This window comes from Rhincodon typus, chromosome 7 (assembly GCF_021869965.1).
Source record: "Rhincodon typus isolate 14 chromosome 7, sRhiTyp1.1, whole genome shotgun sequence".
Lineage (NCBI taxonomy): Eukaryota > Metazoa > Chordata > Chondrichthyes > Orectolobiformes > Rhincodontidae > Rhincodon > Rhincodon typus.
The window spans coordinates 17827431-17838073 of NC_063338.1; the positions used below are offsets into that span (position 1 = coordinate 17827431).

The 10643-nt window shown below is 39.4% G+C and overlaps 1 protein-coding gene across 3 annotated transcripts in view; it reads right to left on the bottom strand.

Annotated features, from left to right (window-relative positions):
* Positions 1 to 7746, bottom strand: part of si:ch211-227n13.3 — a 29080-nt gene extending 21334 nt beyond the window's left edge. For 2 of the 3 annotated variants that reach the window (XM_048598630.1, XM_048598629.1), the window contains exons 1-3: positions 7420 to 7746; positions 5467 to 5546; positions 4128 to 4666 (exon numbers count right to left, since the gene is read on the bottom strand). In XM_048598630.1, the coding sequence (XP_048454587.1) occupies positions 4128 to 4666; positions 5467 to 5546; positions 7420 to 7509 (709 nt within the window). In that variant the 5' untranslated portion in view covers positions 7510 to 7746. The remainder of the gene's footprint in view (positions 1 to 4127; positions 4667 to 5466; positions 5547 to 7419) is intronic. The other variant, XM_048598631.1, reaches the window with a different exon arrangement.
* Between the last annotated feature and the right edge of the window lie 2897 nt (positions 7747 to 10643).

Consider the following 10643-nt stretch of genomic DNA (forward strand, 5'->3'; position numbering starts at 1 on the left):
CCAGGAGAGATTAACCAGGATGTTGCCTGGAATGTTAAGTCTCAGTTATGAGGAGAGACTGGATAAGCTGGGTTTGCTTTTCCTGGAGCAGGGGTTTAACGAAATTGAGAGACATTGACAAGGTAGGTAATGGGAATCTTTTCACCAGCAGGTGTTTAAGTGGTTTAGTGGGGATCTGAAGAAAATTTTCACCTAGAGGATGGTACAAACAGAACACAATGCCTGAAAAGGGTGATGGAGGCAGGTACTCTCGCAACATTTAATCATCTAGACAAGCACTTAAAGCCAAGTAAAAACACCTATACAGCGTCTTTAGAAAAGAACGGTTACCCGAAAAGCATAGTCCGCCAATATCTACACAACAGGAAGACAACACATCCAGAGACACTAGTCATGCTACCATATATCAAGGACATCTGAAATGACCACCAGATTACTCTGCCCCCTGGGAATCATGGTAGCCCAAAAACCGACGGCTACTGACGAGAATAAAGGATCCAACAACAACTAACAGAACAAATGTTATTTGCAAGATACCTTGCAAAGGCTGCCAAAAAACATTACACAGGACAAACCAGAAGGAAACTAGCCATCAGGATTCATAAGCACCAACTAGCTACCAAGAGACATGACCAACTATCACACATTTCATGGACAAAGAGGGACACCAATTCGACTGGCACAATGCAGCCATCCTAGGCCAAGCCAAGCAAAGACACAAGAATTCCTAGAGATCTGGCACTCAAACTGGAACCCCATTAACAAACATGTAGAGCTGGACCCGATATACCAACCACTAAGAAACAAATCCGGAAGTGATGCCACCCACCCCAGCAAACCAAGACACACAAATAGCAAGTGTGACAGAACACTGAAGCTTCACTGGAGGCACACTGATGTTACCTGGTATGGTAACGAAACGTTTGCAAACAAACTTACCAGCTCAGCGAGCAAGTCAATAACCACAAGCACTTAAATGGCAGTACAGAATAGGTTACAAGCAAAGGAGGAGGGGAATGGAACTAATTAGTTTGGTTGGCACTGACATGGTGGGCTGAAGGGCCTGTTTCTATGCTGTATGGCTGTGCTAGAATTCGATTCAGTATTTTCCTGTTTTAGATTGCCTCTTCATGTCCAAGGAAAATATACCTTTTCCTCATTTTAGAAAAAAAAAGTTACTCCAATGAATGCCACCAGAACATTTCAACTTCAATTGAGTAACGTGGTCATGATTGCATAAATGCAGTGTACTTCAAATTCCAAATTTTAAGGTTTAGTGACTTAGAATTTATTATAATGCAAATCATAATAGCAGCACTGGAATTATTCTTCAATGCACTCATGTAAATGTGATAGCAGAATAATGTAGATGCCATAAATTTTACATTCAATGTGGTAGTACTCAGCAGACATGTCAGCAATTTGTGGAGAGAAACACAAGTTAATGTTTCAGAGCTTTTTTCACAAAGGGCCATCAAACTGACATTAATTCTCTATGGATAAAGCCAGATCTGCTCAGTATTTCTAACATTTGTTCTTATGTCATAAAAGAATGTTGCCACTTTCAAAAACAGCTATCGCAAATCACGTCAAAAGTGCATCGATTGGCATATTTTCAGAAGTGTTAGATAGTCAACTGTATCAATAGATCAAATTGTTTTGATATTTTCATGCCAATATGCAAAGCCAGAAGTAAATGAGCATTTACAATTTACTATTTATGACTAAATTTTTAACATGTAATTAATTGCAATAAAAGTTTGTCAATTAAAAAACTTGATAATCACAACTAGTTCTGGAGGGACTGGAGATTTTTGCACTTCACAGCATTGGAGAGGACGCTACAAGTCTCTGGATCAGTAGAGAAAGAATAGTTGGGGTGCACAGCACAAGATAGGGGACTGAAGAAATTGATTGCATCAGAATGTCACTCATACCAATGTGTTAGTTTGGTATTTCACTTTAACAGCAAGACTTGAAATCGTACCAAATTATTATGAAAATGTCTGCTTGGCTTATTCAGTACTACTTCTAATTCTGAAGCAGAAAGTTGTAGGTTTAAGATCTATTTTGGCATGTCTGCACACACGTGCACAAAAACTATACTGGCACTTCAGTGCTATGCTGGAGTGTGCTATGGATGCCATGTTAAATTGATGCTGGCACTTCAGGGAGAGTGTCATCAGCACAGGAACAGACCCTTCCGTCCAACCGGTCCATGCTGAACATAATCCCAAACTAAACTAGTCCCACCTGCCTGCTCCTGGCCCATATCCTTCTAAACCTTTCTTGTTCATATACTTATCCAAATGTCTTTTAAACATTGTAATTGTACCCACATCCACCACTTCCTCAGGAAGCTCATTTCACATATGACCCCCTCTAAAAAATTTACCTGTCGTCTTCAAGACTTCTCTCCTTAAAAATGTACCCCCTTGTCTTGAAATCCCCCATCTTAGGGGGAAGACAAATCTATACCTCATTATTTTACAAACTTCTATCAGGTCATCTCTCAACCTCCAACACTCCAGTGAAAAACGTCCTAGCCTTTCTTTGTAACTCAAACCTTCCATACCCGACATCATCTCTTCAGCCCCCTCCAGCTTAATAATATCCTTCCTATAACTGGGCAACTAGAACTGGACAGTATTCTAGAACAGGCCTCAATGTCCTATATGACCTCAACATGACTTCCCAATTCCTATACTCAAAAAAGGAGTGAGCAATGAAGGCAAGCATGCCAAACAGCTTTTTAAACCACCCTGTCCATATGCGATGCAAACAATGAATTATGTACCTGCACCCCCAGGTCTCTAGTGACAACACTATCCAAAGCTCTACTGTTAATTATGTAAGCTTACCCTTGTTTGTTGTACCAAAATGCAATACCTTACATTTATTCAGATTGAACTCCATCTGCCATTTCTCAGCCTATTGACCCATTTGATCAAGATCCCTATAATCTTAGAAAACCTTCCTCGCTGTATACTACGCCACCAATTCTGGTGTCATCCAGAAAAATAAAAAACAACTTGCTAACCATGCCTTCTATATTCTCATCCAAATCATTAACATCTTATTTATATAAAAGTTCCCTTGCACTACTCAAATCACAACTTTCCTCAATTCTGTGGTCAACATCCTTCCTTCAGACACCAGTAGGTTATTCATCACAGTGCTTTTTGTACAATGGCAGACTCTGGTCTACATTATAGTCACTGCATGGAGAGGTATTCATAGTGAGGCATTTTAAGAAATTTGATAAAAGGCAAGTCTTTTCACAAACTCTTTGGCTACAATTCTTAATTTACATTGAAATGCTGGTTAAATATCAGATTGGCTACAAATGTTCAGGTAACAAGCAAACAAAATCCCAAAAGCCTTTCAGAAATCCTACCAGCAGTCAAACTTGTGCAAGAATAATTCTTGAATCTAATGAATAGGCAAATAGTAGAATCACAGAATGGTTACAGCACAGGAGGCCAATCATTCAGTTATGTTTGTGTTGCCCCCTGAAGAAACAATTCACCTAGTGCCATTTTCTCTAATAGAGTTTTCCCTCACTCTATGGATACGATTCTCAAATGTTTCCAGAATGTGAAACGTTGAACTATAAATATAAAGCAAATTGCATGCCATTTCTAGAATGTGAAACAAATTATGCCTCAGAATTCTTTTCCGAGAAAGTAGTGGTTCCGAGTCAAATTTATTTACAGCTGAGTTACAGTTTTGATAGATGTCAATTGTTATGGGCCACAGATGAGAAGGCAGAGCAGAGATGCAATCTGATCAGCCATGATCACATTGAATGGCACAACAGACTCAAATGTTTGAATATACTAAGTTAGTTGCAGGGAACTAACGTTTCTGAACCTATATTATGGCACAGACTGTGTTAATAATAGCTTAAGGACAAGGAATTTCTGAAACATGTCATCAGAACTTAAAATCAGTCTGTTTCCATTCCAAGGGGACAACTGGTTCACACTGGTGACATGATGGTTGAAATATCTATCATAGGCAAAATTCAATGGCACATGCGTTGCCATCTACTAGGACATTATGCATACACTATACATTGCATATAATTAGCATTAAGGAACAATTGTGTAAATGCATCATCCTACCATATGGTGGCTTCTTGTGTGATGCACGTCTCTTCTTAGTTTCCTTTCTATTTATTACTTTCCAAAACACATTTGAGCAAGCTTCACAGGTGACAGTTTCTCTGTAATCCTCTCCAGAGTTTGTTGAGATACCATCAGGTTCATCACAGGATAATTCAAAAATTTCTTCCTCATTCCCATCATGGTTTTGGGGACTTGGACCTCCTATTTGGGAAATTGGTTGCTTTACAGTAAAGAACAGAGTGTCAGCATTTGACATCAGGTTCTCTTTTGCCTTCCTCAGAAGAGGGTTCCATTTTAGATTGGATTCTTCAGCAAGAAGTCTCGCAGTTTCAGATTCACTGCTGCAAGTGCTAGTGGTGGCTCTGCCACTGTCACTATTTTTCAGCACCACTTGTTCAGATAAGGTGGAACACTCTGTTAAATTCTCCAATCCTAGGAAGTTGCCCAAATCTTTGCTTGTTGTGGTAGGAGCAAAATGGTCATCCTCCAGAGCTGTTTTCTGAACTTTTTCTTTGGTCCCAAACAAAGAACGATACCTGTAGCAAATGTAATAGAAAACAGTAAAAATGAAACTTTCAGGTTGGCAAACAAAAAGAAAAACTGACCAAAGTTTATAACTCAATTATTGACCTGTTTCCATTTACAATCAAATCTTTCTTGCTGGTTTGGTTTCAAATTACTAACTAGAAGCACTTGCACAAGATTCTTAAATTCAAGTTGGAGAGCAAGACAAAGCCAAGATTTACTGTAGAGCTACACAGTACATAAAACATAGTACACATCCTCAAAGAAGAAAGCCCAAAAACCCCTCTTTCTTGAAGAGAATGTGACTTGTGTATACACAACATTAGTGATTGCATTGTCCAGGGATTGAACAGAATATTGTTGCTGTAATTTGTTCACTGGAATTGACACAAGCTAGTTCTCTTCTACATTTCAAACTGGGGAAGAAACATTTTAAAACTCAGGCTATAAATATAACTGGGTTAAAGTTGAGAAAAGACAATTAATATATCTCTGTTCACTCTCAAATTGAACCTTTTTCTACCAAAATAAAAAAAGGACACAACATTCTGATGACTTTCCTATTTCCAACAAATCTATGTGCTAAGTAAATAGCACATGAATTTGGATATTTTGGCACTGAGAATTGTGGAAGTCAGACTGGAAGGAATTTAAGGGCTTCTTTAAACAAAGTTGGAATATACTTGGGAAGCAATGAAATAGTAGAGATCCATGGATAGGAGAGAAGGTAAGAAACTGGACTGTGGAGGAAACAAATGGAGGGAAGAAAGAGAATGGATTTGAGGGAATCGTTCAGAAGTCGTTTCCTTACATCCATTTTTGAGGAGTATTCCAGGCATTTCTTGAAGATGATCCTTCAGTCCCTACCAAGATCCCACCTTCTGTGTTGAGCTTTAAAAGAGAGACAGAGAAATTCACCCAATAATATGAAACTGCTGAGAATGCCACAAAGAACAGAACTGAAGGAGGTCGACCTATGGATGAAATATGTTAGATGGCAGTGAGGAGAGAAACCAAAATATAATTGAAGACTAGAAGAGAATGATGGAAGGAGGTTATAGAGAGGAGGAAAGAGATTTTTAAAAGCTGCATAATGGACTCCATCATGGACATTTACTTAAACACGAATTACCCAATTTGCTGTTTGCAATAAGGTTGACAAGATCAAAAAGTGTTAAGTTAGAGTGTGATTGTGAGAAAAACCAACTAAGGTTAAGTTGCTCTTCAAGAAAATTCTGAAGGTGTACGTTATTTTTATTGCCAAGAGCAAACACCATAACGCTCAACTTGGTGAAATATGAACTGCCAAAAAAAATTAGATTAATTGTTCAACAAGTACGTTTGGGTTTGCTCTCATTTTGTTTGAGGAGCAGAACTTAGACTGTACTGGGGTGGGAAATGATATTACTTTGCTGGGTAGAAGGGCAAAAATAAAGGGTAAGGACCAGATAACCAAGTCAATAGTAACAGAGGTGAAAATTCATAACAACTGAATGCAATTAGGAGGAAGGGGTGGAAAATTGTTTCTAAATGGGAAAACTGCAATAGTAGGACTGTTGTAATGTATGGTGAAGGAGATGGAACAGTGGTCATAGATAACAATCTCATGGGCACAGACAGTGGCTTTCTTTATAAAATCTTACTTCAGGTCCCAATATAGCAACTGTCAAACAGAAGTATAAATTTCACCATGACCACCACCTCTAGTTTTGTTTTTAAAAAGACTTTTTTAAAAATCAGTAATGGCATTTCCAGGCTCCAGGGCCATCATACCACTCAGGGAATCTTCTCTGAGGAATGATGCCTTCCAATGTGGAAAATAACCTCAATGTGAGGTTATGTACTTTGGCAGGAAGAATAGAGGAGCTAGACATTATTTCAATTGAGAAAACTATAACATAGAGGGATTTGCAGGGCCACATGCGTAAGTCTCAAAACAAAAACTAGCATATAAGTTCAGCAGATATGGGGGTAAATGGGGCATGAATAATGAAATGTTCACCTTTATTTCTAAGCTGATGGAGAATATAAATAGGGAAGTTTCGCTAAGACCATACAAGGCCACAGATGATATACTGTGAACAGTTTTAACACCCTTATCTAAGGAAAGACATACTGGCATTGGAGGCCACCCAGAGAAAGTACACTTGTCTGATACCAGGCAAGGAAGGATTGTCTTATTGAGAGTTTGGGCCTATACTCATTGGTGTTTAGAAGAATGAGACACAACCTTATTGAAGCATACAAAATTCTTACGATACTTGACAGGGTTAGTACAGTAAGGTTGTTTCTCCTTGTGGGAAGAGCCTAGAATCAGAACGCATAGTCTCAAAACAAGGAGTCACATACATAAAACATAAACCAGGAGGAATTTCTTCTCCGACGATCGTGAATTTTTACCGCAGGCTGTGGAGGCTGGATCATTAACTATATTCAAAGACCGAAGTGGACAGTAATAATCAGTAAGGGAATCAAGGGTTAGGGGGGAAAGGCAGGAAAGTAGAGTTGAGGATTATCAGATCAGTTGTGATCTCTCTGAATTACAGAGAAGGCTCAAATGGACTGAGTGGCCAACTTCTGCTTCTCCATCTAATGGTCTTAACATGGTGAGGCCGATCATCCTGACTGAGTTTCAACACTTCTCCAGTACCGAAGCCTACAATAAATCGACCTAAGATTGCTCTCTGTGCAGTTCACCTGCTCAACAAAGCGAAATATTATAAATGGAGAAACCAGAGAAAGCACTGTGCGAAGAAACCCTTACAATTCTCTGAAGGCGCTCTCCACCTCTTCTTGACCAAGAGAGTTGTTTTGCCGCAAAGTGTAAACAGTTCGCTCGGTACCACCAACACATCGCCGGAGTTGCCTCCGCATCATCCACATTCAGCGCGAGGCAGCGCCCAGCCTAACCGAAACACGCGCGCCCGAATCGCCAGCCACCCCCTGACGCGTACGATTGGTTCACCCCGCTGTCGATCACTTCCACTCATCCAACAGCAGTGAGGTCAAGCGACACACTTCCCACCCATAAGACAAACCGCCAGTTCCAGTCCACTCAAACTAGCGCTTTCTATCAGATTAATACGCCATCAATCGCATGACCGTCCAATAAAAGCAGGGCCGGGTTTTGTTCCCACCCACGTAATGACGGTACAACTCGTTCCATTACACGGACGCTCACGTCTGCACGTCATCTCTTCCGATTGGGTTATTTTCCTGTCAATCACACGCAAATGTCAAATAGAATGCGTCAGGGCAGGCAGGGTCTTTCGGGTCACCGGACCCGAAACGATAACTTTGTTTTTTCCTTCACAGATGCTGCTAGACCTGCTGAGCTTTCCCAGCAGCTTTGTCTTTATTCCTGATTTATAGCATCCGCAGTTCTTTCGGTTTTTAGTAAGCGTCAGTAGCTTATTTTGATACTCCGCCCACAATGGGTAATCTGTTTGGGCTATACCACCGTCAATCATACACATCTATCCAATCGAGGCAAAGAAAAGGGAGGTTATTGGTTTGAATCGGCGGGTGGGTGGTTTAATTTTCCTACAGCTGTAACAACATGGGAAAGGGATAAACATTTTATTGGTGTTTATCGTTCACACCAGTAACAGCTAAGATGGCTTTTTTTTAAACTTGGAAGTCAGTGACAATGTAACCTCTCAACCAAGCGGGAACCCGGGCATGAAATAATCAGCATCAGAGGAGCCGGAAAGCTGACGTTTCGGGTCGAGACTCTTCTTTTTCTGAAGGGTCTCGACCCGAAACGTCAGCTTTCCGGCTCTTCTGATGCTGCTTGGTCTGCTGTGTTCATCCAGCTCTACATCGTGTTATCTCAGATTCTCCAGCATCGGCAATTCCTACTATCTCATGAAATAATAAGATTATTTTCAGATATTGAAAGTTTTGTGCTTGCTGCTCTTCTGAGTGCGGAGTCTTTTGATTTTTCTGGAACCCAAAGGTTTTACTGCTGCAGTTATGTGTACTGGCACCTGTGCAAATTTCCACGAAATCAAAAGACGTTCTGAGGAAGGGTCACCGGACCCGAAACGTTAACTCTGTTTTCTCCTCCACAGATGCTGCCAGACCTGCTGAGCTTTTCCAGCAACTTTGTTTTTGTTCCCATTTACAGTATGTTTTATTTAGTGTAACAAAGTTCAACCAACATTTATTTTTGATGGATTTAATGAGGTTTCTTTATCTGAAATTTATCTGGTCAAATGATTGCCTACTACTGGTCTGATTGCTCATTCCATCACTCTTCCAATTGATTCGAAGCTAAATGGTCAGATATTATAATTTCTTATCCAAATCTATACATTGTTTCTATTGACCATATGCTTGTTTTTCAGATTTTATTACCAGAATAACATTCATAGTTTTCAACTCTTAATTTCAGATGCTTACCGGTCTTTCAACTTCTTTCCAGTCCAAGCTCTTCAATTTCTGTTTCCTACTTTCCACCTTCTCACAACAACTTTCATTCAGGGTGGAATTTTCAGAGCTTAAGGCCATCATCACTGTGTTTTGGTTTGTGTATCCTTGAGTCAGGTACTGCATAGCCAGTTGGAGAAAATTGCTTTGAACAACTGGTACTAGGCAAACAGCAAGAGGCAAGTATTTGGTTTTCAATATGGCAGCACCACTAAGAATTGGGGAGGGATCTGGCCAAAGTAAAACCAAGTAAAAGCAAAATGCTGTAAACTCTGGAAATCTGAAATAAACAAAGCACTGAAGAAACTCAGCATATCTAGCAGCATCTTTGGAGAGAGAGAGAGTTAATTTTGAGTCATTTTGGACTTGAACAGTTATTGCATTCATTGAGTGCATACTCATCTTTACAGAAACCTCCATTCCTGAATTCAAAAGTCCCTGAAGATAATATTAGAAAAACACAGCCAGATAATCAACATGCATTAGGAGGAATCACATATTAGTGTTTCAGGTTTGAGCTCATTATCAAAATTATTTTGGATTCAAAAATACAATTTGAGCTTTCTGTTGCCGCATAGTGGAGTATTGGAGCAGAACTTTGACAGATGTACATTTGTACATCCTCTGGACATTATTTTTACTTGTACCATTACCACTCCCTCTAGCTGTTATCCACCAAATCTTTTGTCATTTAATATATCTTGTAACTCCATCTCAGACATTTTTGTTCTATTTCCATTCTCCCTCTTTTCACCTTTCAACAGCTACTGCATTGTATTTCTAACCTTTTCCAGTTCTGATGAAAGGTCACAACCTAAACTGTTAGATGCTTCTCTCTCTACAGATACTACGAGACCTGCTGAGTATTTACAGCATTTTCTGTTGTTAGACTGGGTTTACATGTGATGATCATCCTCAATCATCCTTGAGACAACAAATTTCGCTTGAAGCTTTTAACTGTAAATTAAATTATAAATTTAGTGCTTTTCCTTGGGGAACAATTCCAATTAAAATACTGATTAGTACTAATTATTTTTTTCTTGACCATTAGAGATTATAGAAACAAAGAAGAGAGGAGTAGGCCATTCAACCACTTCATGGGCTGATCATTGAACTCAGTAGGCTAATCTCACCCTCTTCCCCCAAATCCCTTGATCTCTTTAGCTACAAGAGCTATATTTTCCTCCTCCTTGAAAACAATAATGCTCTTCAATTAGCTAATAAGAGAGGTATTTTTCACGTCTCAACATTCAAAATGATACGTCTTCTCCAGATTCTTTATATAATCACATACATGGTACTGAAGTAATTATATATTTATACAGGTTAATACAATGTGAATATCCAGTTCATAATTCATATGTTTTAGAATATAACTTTTGTTTTGGAAATTAGAGTTTAGTTGCAGATGAATGGTCCATCTGATTGAGAAACTGATATTCATTTCAACTAATTCAATTCAAACAAACTTGGAGTTAATGAGATAACAAGGTGTAGAGCTGGTTGAACGCAGCAGGCCAAGCAGCATCAGAGGAGCAGGAAAGCTGACGTTTAGGG